Raw genomic sequence first — 21,947 nt, forward strand, 5'->3', positions numbered from 1 at the left:
AATCAAACCAACAGACCTAATCATTAAACAAACTTAACCTAACCTGACTATATCTTATCGGAAATTAAAGTTACTCTACTGACGGCAGGTTGACGACGACAGCCAGGATAGGAGTTGGTCTGCACCCGTGGCAGTCGGTTTCACCTGCAACATATGAGTGAGCATCTCAGAGAGATGATACTTATTCTCTTCTTCTGAATTCTCAATGGAAGACTCAAAAGTCATCGGCCTTCAAAATGAATGATGAAGTGAAACTTACACTTAAAAAAACTATGTACATTATTTGAATCACTTATTTTTTCCCATTCAGTGTCTAACTCATGAGCAAAACCTTGAACTGAAATGACAACAGAATTCTTTCAAGTCCAACAGATCTTCATAAATCCTGTCACTCAAGAGACATGAATTTGTAAATCTCTTGAAAACTCTTTTTCAATGATGCTATACATGTGAAAGGTGGTGAAATATAGCATGCAACTAAATGATCAATTAAACGCTAGCTAACGACAGCTCGAACTAGGCATTCACTATGAAAACACACCTGTTTACCATACTTCAAAAATGACATTCAAAAATCAAGTGGAGAAAAAGTACGGAAGTGCATATCATTAGTATAATGCAATGTAGTTGTAAAGTTATTTAAATTCCCCACAATGAACAGCAAGCACTTCAACATACAAACTGCGCTATGCTACATGCATGTAATACACGTTATGCTCGACTTAAATCACAAGGATGCTCACTCAGGCATTGCAGGCTTTTTTTAATGCACTTGACGGAAAGAACTGTTTAAATGGAAATGCTTGGAAAAATCCTGCTAGATTGTGACCGTCTGGCAGTGATTCTTAAAGAGAAAATTTCCTACATCTAATAAAAAAAAAAGTGGATGAAAAAAATACAATTTCAAATGTCTTGTTAACTACCCTGGAAAGAACACCTAAACATTATCTTACAAATGCAACTGGAAGTTTTCATTTTCTCCCTTCTCATGGTTGAAACTTTTTACCAGGATGACACTGAAGCAGGATTTTGTCACCATGACAGTTTAACATGGGTCTATCATTATCATTTTAGTTTAGGGAAAGTCTTAACTCTGCTACTCCATCAATTAGAAAATCAATTCTATCAAAAAAATCCTGATGAGAACAATTTACAAATGACATCACAGCTGCTGCGTCTCAGCAACTCTACTAATGACACTCCAGAAGGGACAAAGACACAATTTTTCATTTCTCTCTCTCTCTCTCTCTCTCTCTCTCAGGTTATTTCCTCGTTTCCTTCGTGTGTTATCCTGGTTCTTCTTCCTCGTCACTGGAGTCGCTCTTTCCCGGCTCCTCCCCCACCAAGAGGCCAGAGGCCTCCCCGTGGGACGGGCCTGCTCGCATTCCCTCGAGCGGGGTAGTGACGGGTATTCCACCGCCAAAAGACTTACTTTGGAGATGAACTGCAACACCAATTTTTTCTTCTGCTAATTCAGAAAACTGCGCCTAGTGAGAGAAACAACGGTTGTCCAGTCTAAGATAATGGGAATACGAGTTCAGGTTGAGACATGGAATTAAACAACTGAACATAACTGGTGTCATATAATAAGGTTATTTCTTAATTATTGCAAGCTACAGTTATACTTTCTGAATGCCCAATATAGGGTACACAATATAATTTTGGTAAAGCAATGGAGAGAGTTAGGCATTTTGTATTTCTAAAGACATTCTAGCATGTTTTAACTCCAAAGTATTGGATTAATCACTCCACAATGCTATACGCTGGACTATCTGAACTCAGGCTATTCTAGGCTACCTTAGGTAAAAAAAGGAATGGAATGGAATATAAATTTAGGCCAAAGGCCAAGAACTGGCACCTATGAGGTCATTCAGCGCTGAAAGGGAAATTGAGAGCGAAAAGGGTTTAAAGGTGTATCAGGAGCGAAACTTTGCAGCTGCACTATAGAACAACCGTTAGGAGAAGGTGGAAAGTAAGATGGAATAGAATTTAGGCCAAAGGCTAAGTGCTGGGACCAATGCGGTAATTCAGCGCTAAAATGGAAATTGATAGTGAAAAGATTTTGAAAGGTGTAACAGGAAGAAAACCTCGCAGCTGCACTATGAATCAACTGTTAGGGTGGAAAGTAAGATAGAAGGAAGAGAATATGAATGGAGGTAAAGTAAAAGTAATGAAAGGGGTTGCAGCTAGGGGCTGAAGGGGCGCTGCAAAGAAACCAAGTAATTGCTACAGTGCACCGCGTGAGGTGCACTGATGGTACTAACCCCCTACGGAGCCTAGGTTAAAAGAAATTCAGTGATATCCAGCCAACTGCCTACTTTGAAAGGGTAGCCCCTCAATTTGTCCATAACTGATCTAACAGTGAGTAAGTCGATGACGACATGTTATGATTAAAACGACCTATTCCGCTACAGCACTTACCTTAGGTTTGCGGTCATTCGTTGTCATGTAACAAACACCCATGGTGCGGGTTGTGTGGAGCCAGTAAAGATCGCTCACCGATCCCTGTGGGTCATGCCGCAGTATCAAAGCACCTGCCATCCTCGGATGAACTCCTTCTAAGAATTCAGACTCTGGAAAACAATTTTACATGTCTCATACAATTTTTGAACTTCTGTAGTACTGTACACCAGTGGTGGTGTCATCTAAAAAAAACTCTGGAAAACAATTTTACATATCACATTAAATTTTTAACTACTGTAGTGCTGTACACCAATGGTGGTGTCGTCTAAGAATTCAAACACTGGAATGGAAAACAATTTTACATACTACATAAAGTTTCTGAAGCACTATCGTACCGTAAATGAATGGTGGTGTCAGGACATCTGTGAAAACTTACAGATAAGGGATCATTTTTTAAATGCAGGGTGATATTTCTGTAAAGCCAATGATAAACAAATACGTTTCTGACACCTTACATCATTTGATCAATGCTTTCAGTATATCAGTAAATTATTACTGAACTATTTAGTTATTTGCCTACACAAAGTTTTACTGATATACTACAAACATTCATTAATTGTCTGAGGTCAAATTTTTCCCTGCGATGACACCAAACTTCTACTGCAGAGTACTGTATCTACAAGTAATGCCTGATGATAGCTAGTATTTTATTTATTGTTGTGAACAAAATATCTTTCCTAGAACTAAGCAAAATCAACTTCCTGATACAAACTCATGACTTGTGGTGCCACTTCATTAGCCCAAAATATTTCCTAGTGGAAAAGGTGGAGTGGAATGGAATGGAATATAAAAATTTTAAGACACAGACTAACCAAGTGCTGGGGCCTATGAATCATCCAGTGCTAAAACCAGAATTGAGAGTAAAGGAGGCTTTAAAGGTTTAACAGCAGGAAAATCTCACAGTTGCGCTATGAAACGATTGTTAGTAGAGGGTGGAAAGTAAGATGGAAGAAAGAGAATACATTCGACGCCTGGTATTCGTGGGGGACCATACCACACCCCCCAACCCTGAATAGCTAAAATCCGCAAATACTTGACACCCCTCTAAGAACACATATAACTACTTATTTTGATAGTTCAAACACCCTCTAAAAATGCTTATACCTGAGCATTTTAATAGTCTAATCACAAAAAGTGCATTCAGTCACGAAAATTATATGAAAATACAGTAATTAGTGAATATTTCTCTATAAAAATACTGCGAATATGCAAAATTTCCCCGAATAACGTTTATATGCGTTCCACAGAAAAATCCACGAGTTGGTGAAGCCGCAAATAGGCAGGGGTCCGCTGTATGACCAGAGGTACAGTAAAAGAAGTGAGAGGGGTTGCATCTAGGGGTTGAAGGGACACTGTGAAGAACCCCAAGTAATGCTACAGTGCACACCATCTCAGGTGCACAAAGTGGGGAAAGAAAGATGGCTGCAGCAACTTACAAAATCGTAACTTACAGAGCTGAATCTCAGTTTAGGGTGGGATGACCAATCGCCTGGTGCACCTCTTACTTTTTCTAGGACACCAATTTGCATGGATAAATAACCATCCCTCTATATATGATACAGAATCAGGCAACAATGAGAACTACTTCACAAGATTGATATACCATGAGGAATGGGGGGGGTATGAAGATAGTGGGAACTGCTCTACTTGTAAGAATTTTCCCATGAAAGTGATCACACAACTGCTGTTATGAAAGGGATGATTAGACCCCAACGAATGTACAGTAAACCCCCCGTATTCGTGGGGGATGTGTATTACACCCCGCCCCACAAATAGCTAAATTCCGCAAATACTTAAAAACCCTCTAAAACACTTAGAACTGCCTATTTTGATAGTTTAAACACAAAAAAACCTCTAAAAATGCTTATACCTGAGTATTTTAATAGTTTTATCACAAAAAGTGCATTTTGTCATGAAAATTATGAAAATACAGTAATTAGTGAATATATCTCAGTGAAAAATACTGTGAATGGGTGAATTTTCCACAAATAATATGTACATATGTTCCACAAAGAAATCCGCAAATAGGCGAGTCCGCGAATAATGAGACCGTGAAAATGGGGGGTGTATTGCATATCTATCTAATTACGTGTCACACTCCTTATATAAAACCTGTGAATGTTATCTAAATGATTCTCCCAATACGATGACATTATCTTCCGAAATGCTTGCAAATGCCTAGAATCTCCCAACAAAGGGATCATTTGCTCCATCGACAGACCCCAAGGAACATGCAATTTAGCCACTCATTTTTCATATCCCAAAAATACAAATATATGAATGTTACTAACGTCTTGAGATCCTGTGACTAGAATGCAACAATCTACTAAACAATTAAACAATTCATCTTGTATTATAATAATTCCCTTATATTTTTATTTATTTATCTATTAATTTATTCATTTATCTTTTTTTTTCTTTTCTAATGACTGATCTCTTCTTTCTGTATTTCCTATTATCTTCTGTAGCTTCTTTGAATGAACACCATAATATTCTTTGGAAGCTTGAATTACAAGTCAATGGTCCCTGAGGTGGGCTTGTTCCATACGGATAGGGTTCATCCTCTGAATGATAATAATACTAATATGATTCAAGTTAAAGAAGGACCATTCCATCTACAAACTCAGAAGAATTAAGAAAAAAAAGCAGTTTATGATATACACGTATAAAGCAAGTTCCACTCACCAAGAAAGTGTGTAGTAACTGCATCAACAATGCTTCTTCCCATCGACGGTGATATGGCAGCTCGAGCGCATAACCTTGCGAACATTGTGCGGATCAGGTGCTCCCCGCACCCGGTCGTACTGACACCTATGCTTACACCGCTGCCTGACACAAATCACAAATCATACTTAAAACCAAGTAAGCTCTTAGCAACGTACAAATAGATTTCCTTACATTAACCTTTGCTCCTGATTATATGATAAGGAAAGGTGATTACAATTATGGAAAAACCTAAAAAAACTGACTTAAAACTAAGTTAGTTCTCAGCAAAGTAAACATAGCATTCCTTACAATAGCTTTTGCTCCCGATATAAAGTTAGCTGTTTACAATTGTGGAAAAAACTAAGATAACTGACTTAAAAACAAGAAAGTTCCCGGCAGCGTACACATAGCATTGGAATCACCTTTGCTCTTGATATAAGGTAAGCTGTTGATGATTATGATCAGAAAGTAAAATGACTGACTAAAAATGAAGTAAGTTCTTGGAAAAGTACACATAGCATTCCTTACAAAATAACTCTTGCTGCTGACACACGATAAGGTAAGCTGTTAACAACTGGGGTAAGAAACTAAAATAACTGACTTCTACGCATGCCTGACGACATCACTATTCTACAATGCTCACTGACACACTACGCCTGTTAAGAACTTTGAAAGTATATGGGAACCGTAGCCAATAAAGAGCTACAAAAACACTCAAGTAATGTCTACAGTGCACTACTGAGGTGCACTGAACTGGCACTACCCCCTTACAGGGATCTCAGAGGAGACCCGGTAACAAGGACTTATAATAACAATGTTGTTAACATACCATCACAGTTATTTTCTGCCCAGCATCCACAACCATATACTGCTGCCTGTCCAACTCGGCCCGTGTGTTTGAGAAGGAGACCGCCGCTGGACACAGCACTAGCAACATACCCAGCACCATCGACACATACTGCACCAACTGTATCTAAGAGTCCTCCCTGAACGGAAAGAAATGTACGCATGAACATAAAACTGCTTACTCGTACCAAATCAAGCAGAAGGAACAACTTTTACTTAAATGGTCAACTTATACATTTATAATTTTTTATCGTGAATACATTTTCTAACATTGCAATCCACAGAATAAACAATTAACAATGGAACTAATAATACGGCAATTAGGAATCTTTAGTTTGAGTTCTCGCTCTTTCCACTTGTGGGCTGTGACCTGGCTTTTAAAGTTAAGGGTGAAATGGATTTTAGATGGCTTGGATAACTTATAAAACTTTTAAATTACATCACTGGTCAGTAAATAGGGAGCTACAATCCTTCAGCCTTCGATAAAAACATCGAGAATTACAAAATCATTCTTTTGAACTGGTTAGGATTAACAAAAAGCAAAAAATGCCCAAAGGCAAGAAGACGATAAACTTCTGTAAATAATGATAAGGTCTTTATTTAGAATTTAATTTTTTTATATACAAAAGCCCATCAATCACATAACAGCATATGCCCAAATTTATGGTGTCAAATTCCAGACTCACCGTCTTTTGTCTAACTAACATGGGTGGATATTAGTCTCACAGTGCATGAAAAGACAACCATTAGGCCTAATCACCTTCCTCGTTTTTCAAGTTGGCTTTTACTGATGCAATCCATGAAACATACCTCAGGCATCAAACATGAAACAATTAAGTACGAATCAATATACAGTATATATAATTGTAGTAAGGCAGTCCCCAGTTTACGATGGGGTTTCGTTCCTACGCCACGTCGTAAGCCGAAACATTGTCAAAAATCGTCAAAGGTCCAAAGAAAACCTTACTTTTAATGCTTTGGGTGTATTGAAAATGATGTAAACTGCATTTTTATTGAGTTTTTCATAAAAAAACCTCCAAATTTTGATTACTCTGCCGTTTTGTAACCACATTTCTTCCATCAGATCGGCGTCATAACCCCAAAACATGGGTTGTGAACCAGGAAATAATTTCTGATGAATACATTTGAAAAGCATCATAACCTTGGAACGTCGTAAGGTGGACCCGTCATAACCTGGGGACTGCCAGTATATAATTCAGGTCAAAAGCCAAGTGCTGGGACCCACGAGGTCATTCGGCACTAAAATAATGCTGAAACAATCATTAGGAGAAGGTGGAAAGTAAGATGGAAGAAAGCGAATATGAACAGAGACACAGCAAAAGGATTGAAAGGGGCTGCAACTAGGGGCCAAAGGGGCGCCGCAAAGGACCTTAATGCCTACAGCGCACCACGCGAGGTGCACCGACGGCACTACCTTTACTTCGGGGCGAATCAAAAATATAAAACTCTCAATTAATTCCAGAAATTAACCCTTACCTGCATTTCCTCTTCCTCTTCAGGTAAAGCATATCGTCTTCTTTTAGTCCCACCCTCTTCCAGCCGCTGGATGTTTCTTAGGCTCTCTTCGTGTATCCTTTGCGACCTCTCTGTCAAGGGATAAGTGGAGAGTGTAACTGATACGGCGGCGAAGGCCAAAGGCTTTGATAGCTAGCTTCCGGCCTTTCACTCTAAACGTACCTAGCCTTCGGGTTTTCACTATAAAAGTTAAGTATACCTTAGTTTTACCAGACCACTGAGCTGATTAACAGCTCTCCTAGGGATGGCCCAAAGGATTAGACTTATTTTTACATGGCTAAGAACCAATTGGTTACTTAGCAACAGGACCTACAGCTTACTGTGGAATCCGAACCACATTATATTGAGAAATTAATTTCTATCACCAGAAATAAATTCCTCTAATTCCTCATTAGCCGGCCAGAGAATCGAACTGGGCCTAGCAAGTGCTAGCCGACAACTCTACCGACTCACCTAACGAGGAACTATTGTTCACTATATATATATATATATATATATATATATATATATATATATATATATATATATATATATATATATATATATATATATATATATAAACTATATATATATATATATATTATATATATATATATATATATATATATATATATATATATATATATATATATATATATGAGTTCACTAGTTCCTCAGCTAGTTCTGTTCTCTGCTAGCACTCTGCTGGCGCTCGTTTGAATCTTTAACCGGCAATGAAGAATTAGAGGAATTCATTTCTGGTGATAAAAATTCATTTCTCGCTATAATGTGGTTTGGATTCCACAATAAGCTGTAGGTCCTGTTGCTAGGTAACCAATTGGTTCTTAGCCACATAAAATAAATCTAATCCTTCGGGCCAGCCCTAGGAGAGCTGTTAATCAGCTCAGTGGTCTGGTTAAACTAAGGTATACTTATTTTCTTACCATTCACTATATAAATAGCCTCCAGCCTTTCATTCTAAGTCTGCTCACAATGATAATATACAAAGGTACAAAAGAAATTGCGTCAAATAAAACTTAAGAAAAAAAAGTCACATTCAAATAAAATTGATAACAAGAAGTTACTTCACCCACCCACTATCCTACAGCATGACAAAGGCTGGAAAATGGTGCTGAGAAAATATCTAAAATTTAAACAGGTTAAAAGCATGAAATGAATGATACATATTAACAAGAAAATTGGACACAAAGGCTTTGTTACACCTTCAAAATCTATACACTACTATCACCTAACAGATTCAAATATTTTACCCTCTGAACTACTCAAGTAAATTTCACCTATCCAATTCTAAGTTGGCTGAGAGTAACTAAGGTTAGCTATATGTTATGCTGCCCACTTACGAATTCTTATACTCACCAGCAATCAATTCCGCAGGTTCACATGTTTCCACATTGTTGGATGCTGCCCAAACCTGAGCCCCTGAGCCAGCTAAAAAGCTGTAAAAAAAAAAAAAAAAAAAAAAAAAGTAATTATTTTAAACTTGAAGTCTACTGATGGCCATTCACACTGACCCTTCCATTCCAGCCATGGCACAGACGTCTGAGAAGTTAATTAGGACCAAACCCAGGCTTTGACTTTAGAATCCGGGCTACCGTTCTCTGCACTTCGTTGCTATTGATGTTCGAAGATTTTCTTAATTCTGACATACTGGGGTGATTTTTTGCTTGTCATGCAAGAAGTATTAATGACTATAACAACTTACAGGCTACGAAAATGTCTTGCATAACAGTTCCAAAATTCAAAATGAGCTCTCAAAACGAAAGGGCCCAAGTTCCCTTATTATACCACGTATACAGTACAGGTGGTCCCTGGTTATTGGCGATCCGGTTTTACGGTGCTTGTCAATTGATGAAAATCAGCGATTTTCGATGCCGATTTCCACTTATTGGCGCTGATAATCGGGTACTGACACCGATACATACCTAACAGAGCCAACGGTCTCCAGTTATCGGCGCCGGTAATAGATGAAAATCGCAGATTTTCGGTTATCGGCCATTTTCGCTTATCGTCACACTGTCAGAACGGAACCCCCGGGGACACCCTGTACTTGTAAACAACGACCATATTTTTTTTTTTACAGTCATGCATCACCCAAAAGAATTTATACTCAATTTCATCATTCCAATTTTACTCTTCTTTAATCCACTCCTTATTTCTATGCCTACTCTCTCAGTAGCGAGTGTTTAGTATACAGTTTTTTCAATCGATGGCCGTGTTTTTTTTAATTGTATGTGAGCTTTGGGCATTGAGTACTCTGGCCATCCACCAAAAAATATTTTTGTAGTCTCATTACTAAAATAAATATTGTAAAAACTTCTTAATGCTATTTCAATAAAAAAAATAATGCTGTAACTTCATAATATCACATAATTCACAATTAGAATTAACATTTGTAATCACTTTTTTATTTTCCCTATTATTCCTTTACTCCGAGCTACCTTGAGAATGTGCAAGTGTTTTATTTCAAAGCTTAAAAACTTCCAAAGTACTGATAATTTGTCATGAAAATTATGCACAAATATCATGCACAGAGCATATAAGAAAACTGATGGAGTAGAATGGAATTAAAATTTAGGCCTGAGGCCAAGTTCTAGAACATAAAAGGTCATTTGGTGTTGAAAAGGAAATTGAGAGTAAAAAGATTTTAAAGGTTTAACAGGAGGAAAACCTCGCAATTGCAATATGAAACAATTGCTGGGAGAGGGTGGAAAGTAAGATGGAAGAAGGAGAATATGAATGGAGAAACGGTAAAAGGAATGAAAGGGGTTGCAGCTAGGGGTCGAAGGAACACTGCAAAGAACCTTGAATAATGATGGCACTGGCCCCCTACAAGAAAAATCCATTAGTAGAAATGCAGAATTATACAAATTCTGGCTGAACAGCACTGAAGGAACGGACATACCGGTAAAATATGAAATGGCTCAGGAGAGAAGGTAAAAATCAGGAAGACTGAATGAAAAAAAAAAACACAAACTTTGGGAAATTTTATCAGACGCACTGTCAGAAGTACCACACTCTAATGGGATACTGACTCAAGGCTTAATTACCCACATAAGAATAGACAGAACTCTTAATCAGTGTCTTTGAATACACCTCATTCCCGATTAGCACACACACTTGAGCTTCAACAGTTCAGGCAAAGATGCAACACATTACTGGCCTAATGCCATTATCCTTGCACTCTGATGCATTTTCACCTATCTATTAATTTACTGTTTCTTTTTAATAAGTGAGATCTCCTTCTCTTACTTCTTCCTAATGAACACATTATTCTTTGGAAGCTTGACTTTCAAGTCAATGGGCCCTGGGTTTCATTGTGATCCACGAAAGAGGTTTTCGTGGATGAAGGAAATATAAAGCCCCAGTTCTACGAGAATGTGTAGATAGGTGGGCTTGTTCCATATGAATAGGGTTCATCTTCTGAATAATAATAATAATAATAATAATAATAATAATAATAATAATAATAATAATAATAATAATAATAATAATAAAAATAATAATAATAATAATAATATTGTATCGGCACCAGTAAAACTAAATGTAAAATTCGCTGCAAAATACAGATTAAAAAACAGGTTCTAACGTAGGAAAAACCTATTTTTGGTAGCCGCTGTGAGTACTCAAGGAAGTTACAATCTAATGGTACCCTCAGGGCTCCATAAGACAGACCAACCAATTACTGTACAAAGAATTTTCTTATAGTTGGTCTCCAAAACAGTGATTATTGGCACAGTGATAAAATATAAAGGACTAAGGACAGGAGGGCTCTACCTGTTGTTAAACTCACCTTGGAGGTACTAGGCCACCTGGCAATGGTTGTGACTGTGCTTCTAGGATCTGTCGAGCCAAGAGAATGGGATTCCTCACCCCCGGTACAGCACCAACTGCACCATGGCGTAGAGTTCGGCCATCCATGATACTTGCATCACATTCAACTCTACCTGCGGACGATAAAACAATGGTTCTCCTTAAACTGCAAAATGTGTGAACCTCGATTCTCAAGTCAGGTTGGGGCATCACTCAAAAAGTAGGCACAGAGGATTAAAAATGAACTGATGACTACAGGCAGTCCCCTGTTATCGGTGGGGTTCCGTTCCCGACAGCGTGATGATAACCGAAAATCACCAACAACCAAAACTTGGTGATAACAGCGCTTATTGGCGCCGATAAGCGGAGATCATCATCACTGTAAAACTGGATTGCCGACAACTGAGGCCATCGATAACCAGGGACTGCCTGTACTGCTAAAAACTTGATAAACGAATTATTTCCTCACCCTTAGAACAAATTCGATCTTGATAAATATCAAAAGGTGTGAACTTCGATACTCAAATCAGATTGGGGCAGCACTCACAAAACAGGTAAAGAGGATAAAAATGAACCACTGACGACTGCTATAAATTTAAATGAATTATTTCCTCACCCTTAGAATAAATTCTAAGACTTACCATCAGCTGTGAGGGACGATCCGATCCCAGCATTCGTGCGAGGCGAGTCTTCCAGAACCTGCGTAGCTGCGCAGACAGCGTCCACAGCGTTCCCTCCCCCTCTCAGCAATGCCATGGCCTGGAAAATGTGGAAATGCACATCAGTATTACATATTATATTACGAAATGGTTAAATCATAAGTATTTTGCTATGTTAGCCAGCCCTATGGGAGATGAGGATTTTAAAATAGTAGAATAAAATAGAATACAATTTAGAATTCAGGCTAAGGGCCAAGCATGGGGACCTATCAGGTTACTCAGCACTGGATGGGAAACTGAGAATAAAAACACTCCAAACTTTATCAAAATTTAAAAGAAATCCACCGTGGAATGTCCCTGAAAAACAAGGAGGGGTCTAACAATTTTTCAGTATAATCAGATTACCTCAGTTGAAGTTTATACCAACATTATATGCTTGCCCTATAAGGAGCAACTAACCATATAATCAAATTGTCTGTTCTAGGAGGGCGCAGTATTCCACTTGAAAAATCATGTCTTGTCAAAAAAAAAAATAAAATAAAAATTACCAATAAAGTTGTGAGAATCGTAGCCAAAACTATACTGCAAGCATACAGGGTACCTATCACCTCAAAATATAAGTGGGTTAGAAATGTCCAACATAAAACATTACAGTTTAACATGATAGATAAGTAGTGTTTTGTGATGGAGGAAATTTTTTTTTAAGAAGTTCAAAGAAACAATATAACCTAAGAATTTAGACCCATGGAAGCTTTTTCAAGGCCATTTCATACTCTAACACAAAGCCTGATTCACTGTGTATTAGCACCACTCTTTACTACCAAGAACTAATTAACAATTTACTTTTTTGATGTAAGGACAACATATATCCACATTACTTTTCAAAATATTGATCAATTTCTAGACCACAGAATGCCTTTTACTGTAAAGTCCTAAGACGTACAAAGTAGCGACTGTGAAAGTTACCTGATTACATGCTTTTTTCATTAACGTTTTGTATTCTCCTTTGAGGGATGATGAATGACTCCCAGCACCTGGAAAAAAAAAAAGAGGAAAACGGCATATGAAGACCACAACTGTCTTTGGTAAACATACCTATATAAAAAAAAAAATTCCATGTGTACTCCTAGGCCACCCAAGGCTAACCTATAGTCTGCCAAACACTCAGATTGCTAGAGGGGGGCAAATAAGGAATTCCCGTAATGACAAACGTTACGATAAAATTAAGGGCTTGACAGATCTACTCAAGTGATAGTTCTTCAAGAATACAGTACAGGCAGTGCCTGCTTACCGGCGGCATTGGTTAATAGCGGTTCAGTGCTTGGCTAGTGTCATTGTTGGCCAGATTTTCAGCGCCAATCTCCGGTTAACGGAACTGTTAAGTGGGGATTTCGGCGCCGATATCCAGTTAACAGTGCCGCTGAGTGGGGATTTTGGTGCCAATCTCTGGTTAACGGCCCTGATATCCAGTTAACAGCGCTATTAAGTGGGGTTTTCGGTGCTACTATTGCCGATTTTTGGTTAGCGGCGCTCGGCCATGGACGGAACCCCGTTGCCTACCGGGGACTGCTTAAAGTCGTGAGTTTAAAAATGAAATTAGAAATTTAGAAACAGATTTGACTTCAGATATTTCCACTGGAACCTAATGTCTTTTATGCAAACAAGATGTGGCATTATTTCTGACTTGCGCTGCCAAACCTCAGTTTCTGTGACATGCGGTCAGCATAGAGCATTTAGAAGGCCTTATCTGAAATCAACCATCTACTTGAGTATTTATCTTACTCAAGCTGCCTTAAAGATAGCAAAAACAATACAATCAGTAAAAGGTTGCAGGAAAAACCATAAACAAGGGATTAAACTCGAGGGAAAGACTTAAATGGCCCAGTAGATCTGGCTGCCCTGCTTTTTCTAACTGACCACACTCTAGCGATCTTTGGAAGACTACAGAAAAAACTTTGAAAATCTCCACGAATATATGCTTGTTATCCACACAAGGGATTCTTATTTAATGAAGTGACTCCCTTTCCAGTTTCCAAAAGCCTGACACGGTAATGTAAACATTTTTACCTTCATGTTTGCAACTGCCTGACCTGATATAAAAGCCTAGCTTATTTGTCTGAATTAGCTAAAGAAAACATTTCAATTTGATTAGGATTAATGTCTTGTATTCATAGGCCATGCAATTATATATATAAAATTACTGTAATTTCCATGGATGTGAATTTCTTATATTAAAGAATTTTTGGTTAACAGTGAAAATGCACTGTATATATTCTTATATTAATGAATTTTTGGTTAACAGTGAAAATGCACTGTATATATGTTCATGTATCTAGATCATACAGTTTATTTCTTAATAGACACCCTTGCAAAAAAGTTCAAAAAAAGATTACAACGCATTACTACCCTAAAACTTGTATTTTAACAATGTACTTACATTTCATCTATTTATTTATTAATTTGGTAATGTATTTGTTATTTTCTAATTAACTAACTCTTTTTTTCTGTATTCCCTATTACCACATCTTCTGTTACTTCTCTCAAATGAACACCATAATTCTCCTTGAATATTTTAATAATTTACTTACATTGTTATCTACTCTTTTTATTAATTTGGTCATTTATTTTTCATTTTCTAATAACTGATCTCTTCTTTCAGTATTTCCCATTTCTTCTCAACTTCTTTTCAAATGAACACCTTAATAGTCTTTGGAAGCTTGAATTTCAAGTCAGTGGGTCCCGGTGGGCTTGTTCCATATGAACACCATATTCTTTGGAAGCCTGAATTTCAAGTCAATGGGCCCTGTGGGCTTGGTCCACATGAATAGGGTTCTTCATCTTCTGAATATTAATTAAGCAACAAATACCCTATAATATATCTTGCACTTCAATATTTTCTAGATATTTTAGTTAACAGTCATTCCACATTGTTCCTAACCTAAACTGACCTGTGCTTAATATTTAACACTCAATTCACGAGATTTATCTAAAAATATATCACATCTAAATTGGTAGTACAATCATCATAATATTGTAATGTAGTTGATAGGTAAGATGTCATTTATACAATATTAATGCATTATTGTTCCCAGCATCATTTGATAAAACAATTTACTATAAAGTAGTTTCCACTTACAGTACTATATAGAGAATTACATGTATTGCAAGCTATACAGATTCCTATGCTCACTAAAGCTACACAGATGAAATTTTTGTGATTCGTGCCAACTGGCAAAACAAGACTTCCTCAAAGCTCATGCTGCCTTTGAACACCTTATAAAGTTTTTCAGTACAAAGACACTGGACGAAATTTAACCAATAACCTATACTTTGTCAAGTTTAATTGTCTTTCCATTTCTATATCATTACATGATTTTCTTATCTTGAAATATATTTTATGCTTGGAGTAAACCAGCGTACATGTAAGATAATTACAGACAGTCCCTGGATTGCCCGTATTGCAAATAACATACGATTAATTGGTGCTGATTATGAAGCCTGGTGTAAAATTCTTTCTTCTAATTCTGGCCGTTTTCTTCTTGCTTAATTCCTGTGTCAATTGTGAACATTTTCTTGCCTTAAAAAATGTGCATTTTCTTTGAATAATTACTTGTAGACTGCAAATTATATGTACAGTATGAATTGGCACTAACATTATGTACACTGCAAATTAAATTATTTGTAAGTGCTCCAGGGTAGGTTGAGAAGATTTGGCATCTGTCCAACACAATACATACTTCAAAATTTCATTTCTCTTCCTCAAGTAAATTCATTTTGTTTACATTTTACATCTCCACTTATTATGTGTAAATCAAAAATACTAAATTGCTCTGGAGTTAGTCAGGAATAGAAATATAAAATTTGGGTCAAAGGCAAATCACTGGGACCTATGTGATCAACCTGTGCTTAAACGGTACTCCAGAGTAAAAAGGTTTTAAAGGTGTAACAGGAGGAAAACCTCCCGGTGCACTACGAAACAATGGTTAGGACAGGGTGGAAAGTAAGGTGGAAGAAAGAGAATATGAATGGAGGTACAGTCAAAGGAATGAAAGGGGTTGCAGCTAGGGGCCGAAGGGACACTGCAAAGAATCTTAAGTGATGCCATTTCTTCTGAGTCGGTCAATTTTTGTTCTTTTTCTCTTCTATTTCACTGGATATTTTCTTTTAAGTAATTTTTTCTTTCAAATAATTATGTGTGCACATGTGGCAAATAAGTGCTCTGCATTCTGAAGCCTGTCTAAGAATAAAATCTTTTAAGGATCAGACACATCACAGGTTAGTGTGAAGAGAGACCAGTCCGTGAGAGCATCCAAATGTAAATTTTATTTGTTTTTAATATTTTCAAATATTGACACTGTATTCCGTAATGGTACTTCAATTACATTATCATATTGGGCTACATTTATTAACATTTATAACCCTGCAGATTTTCAAACCCTGCATAATTGAACCCATGTCTAATTTAAATTAATGTAAGTGAATTATTATACAGTTAAACCCCCTGTATTCGTGGGGGATGCGTACTGCAACCCCCCCGAATAGCTAAAATCCACGAATACTTAAAACCCCTCTAAAAACACTTAGAACTGCCTATTTTGATAGTTTAAACACATAAAAAAAAACTTTAAAAATTCTTCTACCTGAATATTACAATAGTTTTATCACAAAAAGTGCATTTAGTCATGAAAATATGAAAATACAGTGAAAAATACTGCAATTGGGGGAATTTTCCACGAATAATGTGCATATACGTTCCACAGAGAAATCCGTGAATAGGTGAGTCCACGAATAGGTGAGTCCGCGAATAGTGAGACTGCGAATACGGGGGGTTTACTGTACAGGTATATATATTGAAAGACAATAAATGTCTTTTTAATCTAGCCAGTGTTTTATCGCTGTACATCACCGCAGGTTACATACCTGAGAAATAAACGCCAGGATTCACTGAATCACAAATATAAACAAGTTACCACGAAATCACAAAAACACATCAGCCTCAATGAAACAAACATATTTTTCTACATTTCTACATTAGTGCATTTTTATTCGATAAAAATACACTACCTATAACTGAAAACTGATTAAATAAGAAAGGGCATATTTGTATATGAACACTGATCATTCAAGAACTATGAATACACAAAAAAAAAAAAAAAAATAGTACCAAAATCGTGAATCCTCAGTGAGAGACAGCAAAGTCTTCTTTCAAACTTTACAAAGAATTTCCAACTTCTGAATTTTCAACCTTCATACAATTTAATGTGTTTAAATTCAAATGCTGAAATTCAGCTAGATTCTTCTCAGGAAATTGGTGTTTATTATTTACAATTTAACGATTCTTACTTGTACATTTATTGTTTTCATCTTTTCTTTCTAATAAATGATCTCTTCTTTCTGTATTTCCTATTATCTTCTGTAATTATCTCTTCTTTCTGTATTTTCTATTATCTTTATCTTTGTAGTTTCTTTGAAATGAATACTATACTCTTTGGGAGCTTGAATTTCAAATTAATGGCCCCTGTGGGCTTGTTTGATATATATAGGGTTCATCTTCTGAATAATAATAATAATAATAATAATAATATCAAAAGCTCCACAGGTATGTAATAGGTCAACAACAGAAGCTAGGCAGTTGTAACTCTAAAATCTGCTATTTCACTTAATTTGTTTTTATGTAAAGTTCGAAGGAGCAGGCTACCTAATACCTATATGGTATATGTGTATATGAATATAGTTCTAAAAATGTATTGTCCTATTTTAACAAAAGTAAATAAGATATGATGGGTTACAGAGCTTACTTCTAAAGTACAATAGTACTTTAAACTTTAATATAGCCAATCAATTATACTTTATAGTTAATCATGGTTTAATTAACCTATTCAGTATTTAATCATTTTTATTTTTCCTATTAAAAAAATATACAAAAATAACACTGAAAATTATTTGTACACCTGTATTACCAACAGGACAAAATAAAATAACATATCTAAAGCTATCACTAACATCTAATACTGTATATCTAATGCTACAACTAATATCATATTAAACATTATATATGTATTAATATTCTCAGAAATTTGGACAAGCATAACTTAATATTTTTTTAATGGCAATTACTTTTCACACAAACAAGTAACATACAAAACTGAAACGTACAAAAACAATTTACAACTTTATTGTTCCATCTTAAATTACCTCCTTCAACAGGAAAATTGGATCTTTCCTAGATAGTGATCCCCAAGGGTCTTGTACTAAACACTTGGGGTCACAAAGGTGTTTATGTGTTTACATAATCCCCGGCTTGGTTAAAACTGGATGGGAGTAAAACTCGTGGGAGTCACTATCTAGGAAAAATCCGGATAATTCCCACATTTTTTAAAACAAAGTCTTCTGAGCAATACTCTAAAATATATGTTTCTATACAGGTAATAATATCTACTATTTTTCTTATTTACCTTGCTCAATTTTGTGAGACTCCACCTGAGCTAATTTTATTTTGCCAGAAAGAAGCAAAATTAATAAAATATTCATACATTAAAAACTTAAATATTTTTCTTAATTTTCTCTTGTCCAAAAAAATTAATAAAATATTCATAAAAAATTATTTTTGTAAAATATTCAAAAGCATTTTCTTAGAATACTCTGAATATGTACAGTGTTAAATTTAAAACTATAATGAAGAGTTCAAATAAGGTAATAACTTATTTTTTACAATTCATTAAATTTAAGAATTCTAAAATAAGTTTTCACATTCACTCAAAATTTAAATTATCTATGCCTGTATCAGTTTTAAATGCATCCATGAATAATAATGTTAAAACAATAATTATTATAGCTAAAAATCAATTAACTTATCAAAAAACATTCTCAACTCTTAGGCAAAATCTGAATGGAAAATGTTTGAAATGTGAAAATTCAAGCTACTAACTAGATACAAAATAAGCAAACCTAAGCATTGATAGAAGTAAATTATCTGATTCTACACCTCAAAATAATTCTGAATCATCCACAGGCTCGTTATATTGGCGTTGCTGTAATTCTTTTTTAAGATTTTCATGGAATTAACCTAACATTACTCTATTACAAGTCTTACAATGCTTCCAAAAAACCGACGCTACGGCTCAAAACCGCTTGTCCGTTGTTCCGTGCCGCAAGATGTATTTGCCCGTGTCTAGGGCACCTTGAATTGGCAAGATATGCTTGCGATGTTATTCCAATCATCTTTACAGGCTAGCTGACTTACTTTAACATAATATAATTGCCTAGCCTAGTCTGACTATTCTAAGCCTCGTCCAAAATTTTTGCGACTCCTGAGCCTAAGCTTCTGTGGCCTTGGTTGGTAACGAGGATAGAAATTGCGACTATCGGACAGGCCTGGCGGCAAGAAACTTAACCTACGCATAAATTAGCTCAAACTGAATATTTGCGGAGAACCGGGCCACCAAGATCTGACTGTAGGCTCGGACTATTCTCAGCTACGGGCTAAACAAATAGGCCTATGAGATTTGATAAATTAAGAGTAAATGGAAAGACCGTAATGGCCACTCGAGCTCCCCGGGACCCAAAATTCGCCCCAAATACCCCCGGAGGCATTCCCTCACGTCCTCCATTGGGGTCGGGGAACGGTCGTGGCCCCGTCCCGACCGCCGCCGAATTTCGGCGAATCGCGACCCCACGGGATCGACCGTGACCCCGGAGAACCCAAACAACCCCGACGACCCCGAAATTCGGCCCAATTCCACCCGAACCCGGCGAAATAATAATAACCCAAAGGGCCCCATGTTGAGGCCACCCGCCAAAGCGTTGCGGTGCGCTGGCCTTCCCACAAAACCCCACAATTTGCCCACTTCTCTGTTTTCCGGGTCCATTACGTACCTACATGCACCGCCACCAACCCCGACATGACTGCTCCACTATGCCGCCGATTGTAACATTGAGGTAGATGAAGAAATGGAGGAAATAGGCGAGAAAAATCTAGTTTGTTTACATCGCGCTCGACCAGGGACAGACGACGGCCTCGTTCAGCCGGTCCGTCGCGGGGGTCGAAATCCGTCCGTCCGGGGAGAGCCGGGTTAGTGTCGGTGTGCGTTTGAGTTTACTGGCACGACTTTCGATGGATTTTATCGTTTATTTTCAATATTTTCCAAAGATATCTCGCCAAAAGAAACATATTTTATATTTAATTTCATAATAAACCGTAACGTATTAGATGAACCCCATCTTATTACCTAGAAACGTAATACAATTGCGAAGTCGAGACCGGCGCAACCGAACGCCCTTTTTCCGTTTGTACACAACTCCCTTCGGTGTTTTTGCCGAGGTCTCTAGTTCCTGAACTATTCTAGCGATCGCTGCTACCCAGAGGCACCACGTGCCCATAAATTTTCACATTTCTTTGGCGCTTTTTTTCCCCCCGCGCTTCTATTTTAAGTCTGACATTTTGCCCGCTGGATGATGAACCCGGCTGATACCCAGTGGGAAAAAAATAAAAATGGTCATGTAAGTTCTCGAATGCTATTCGCTGGGTTTGGACAAGTTGGGGAACTGAAGTTACTGAACGAGACGTTTTCCTTCTCATGCGATTTATATCGTAGCATCCCTCGTCTTCCTCTCCACTCCTCCAGCTTCATAGCAGCTTTACTCGTCTTCCTCGTTCCTCCTCCTCCAGTTTATATCGTAGCTTCTCCCTTCTTCCTCTTTCCTCCTCCTCCTCCTCCTCCTACGATTTATATCATAGCATCTCTTCTCCTCCTTCTCCTCCACCAATTTATATCATAGCATCTCTTTTTTTCCTCTTTCATCCCCCTCCAATTTATGCCATAGCATCTCTCTTCTTCCCCTTTCCTCTTCCTCCCATTTATATCGTTGCTCTCTCGTCTTCCTCTGTCCTCCTCCTTAAATTTATATAATAATTTCTCTCTTCTTCCTCTTTCCTCCTCCTCCAATTTATATCGTAATTTCTCTCTTATTCCTCTTTCCTCCTCCTCCAATTTATATCGTAATTTCTCTCTTCTTCCTCTTTCCTTCTCCAATTTATATCGTAGTTTCTCTCTTCTTCCTCTTTCCTCTTCCTCCCATTTATATCGTAGTTTCTCTCTTCTTCCTCTTTCCTCCTCCTCCAATTTATATCATAATTTCTCTCTTATTCCTCTTTCCTCTTCCTTCCATTTATATCATAGCATCCCTCTTCTTCCTCTTTCCTCTTCCTCCCATTTATATCATAGCATCTCTCTTCTTCCTCTTTCCTCCTCCTCCAATTTCTATCATAGCATCTCTCTTCTTCCTCTTTCCTCCTCCTCCAATTTATATCGTAATTTCTCTCTTCTTCCTCTTTCCTCCTCCTCTAATTTATATCATAATTTCTCTCTTCTTCCTCTTTCCTCCTCCTCCAATTTCTATCATAGCATCTCTCTTCTTCCTCTTTCCTCCTCCTCCAATTTATATCATAATTTCTCTCTTCTTCCTCTTTCCTCCTCCTCCAATTTCTATCATAGCATCTCTCTTCTTCCTCTTTCCTCCTCCAATTTCTATCATAGCATCTCTCTTCTTCCTGTTTCCTCCTCCTCCAATTTCTATCATAGCATCTCTCTTCTTCCTCTTTCCTCCTCCTCCAATTTCTATCATAGCATCTCTCTTCTTCCTCTTTCCTCCTCCTCCAATTTCTATCATAGCATCTCTCTTCTTCCTTTTCCTCCTCCTCCAATTTCTATCATAGCATCCTCTTCTTCCTCTTTCCTCCTCCTCCAATTTATATCGTAATTTCTCTCTTCTTCCTCTTTCCTCCTCCTCCAATTTCTATCATAGCATCTCTCTTCTTCCTCTTTCCTCCTCCTCCAATTTATATCGTAATTTCTCTCTTCTTCCTCTTTCCTCCTCCTCCAATTTCTATCATAGCATCTCTCTTCTTCCTCTTTCCTCCTCCTCCAA

The 21,947-nt window shown here is 37.2% G+C and overlaps 1 protein-coding gene across 1 annotated transcript; it reads right to left on the reverse strand.

Moving 5' to 3' along the window:
• Window positions 1-166: 166 nt before the first annotated feature.
• On the reverse strand, window positions 167-20,052 carry Tasp1 (Taspase 1). The gene is made up of 10 exons (XM_067100101.1): window positions 19,896-20,052; window positions 12,987-13,054; window positions 12,003-12,120; window positions 11,342-11,495; window positions 8,908-8,987; window positions 7,513-7,622; window positions 5,999-6,155; window positions 5,149-5,292; window positions 2,422-2,573; window positions 167-1,487 (listed from the first exon to the last, which is right to left on the reverse strand). The coding sequence occupies exons 1-10, from the start codon at window positions 19,921-19,923 to the stop codon at window positions 1,287-1,289; spliced, it is 1,212 nt and encodes a 403-aa protein (XP_066956202.1). The 5' UTR covers window positions 19,924-20,052; the 3' UTR covers window positions 167-1,286.
• Window positions 20,053-21,947: the final 1,895 nt, after the last annotated feature.

Source organism: Macrobrachium rosenbergii, chromosome 56 (assembly GCF_040412425.1).
Source record: "Macrobrachium rosenbergii isolate ZJJX-2024 chromosome 56, ASM4041242v1, whole genome shotgun sequence".
NCBI classification, from domain to species: Eukaryota; Metazoa; Arthropoda; class Malacostraca; order Decapoda; family Palaemonidae; genus Macrobrachium; species Macrobrachium rosenbergii.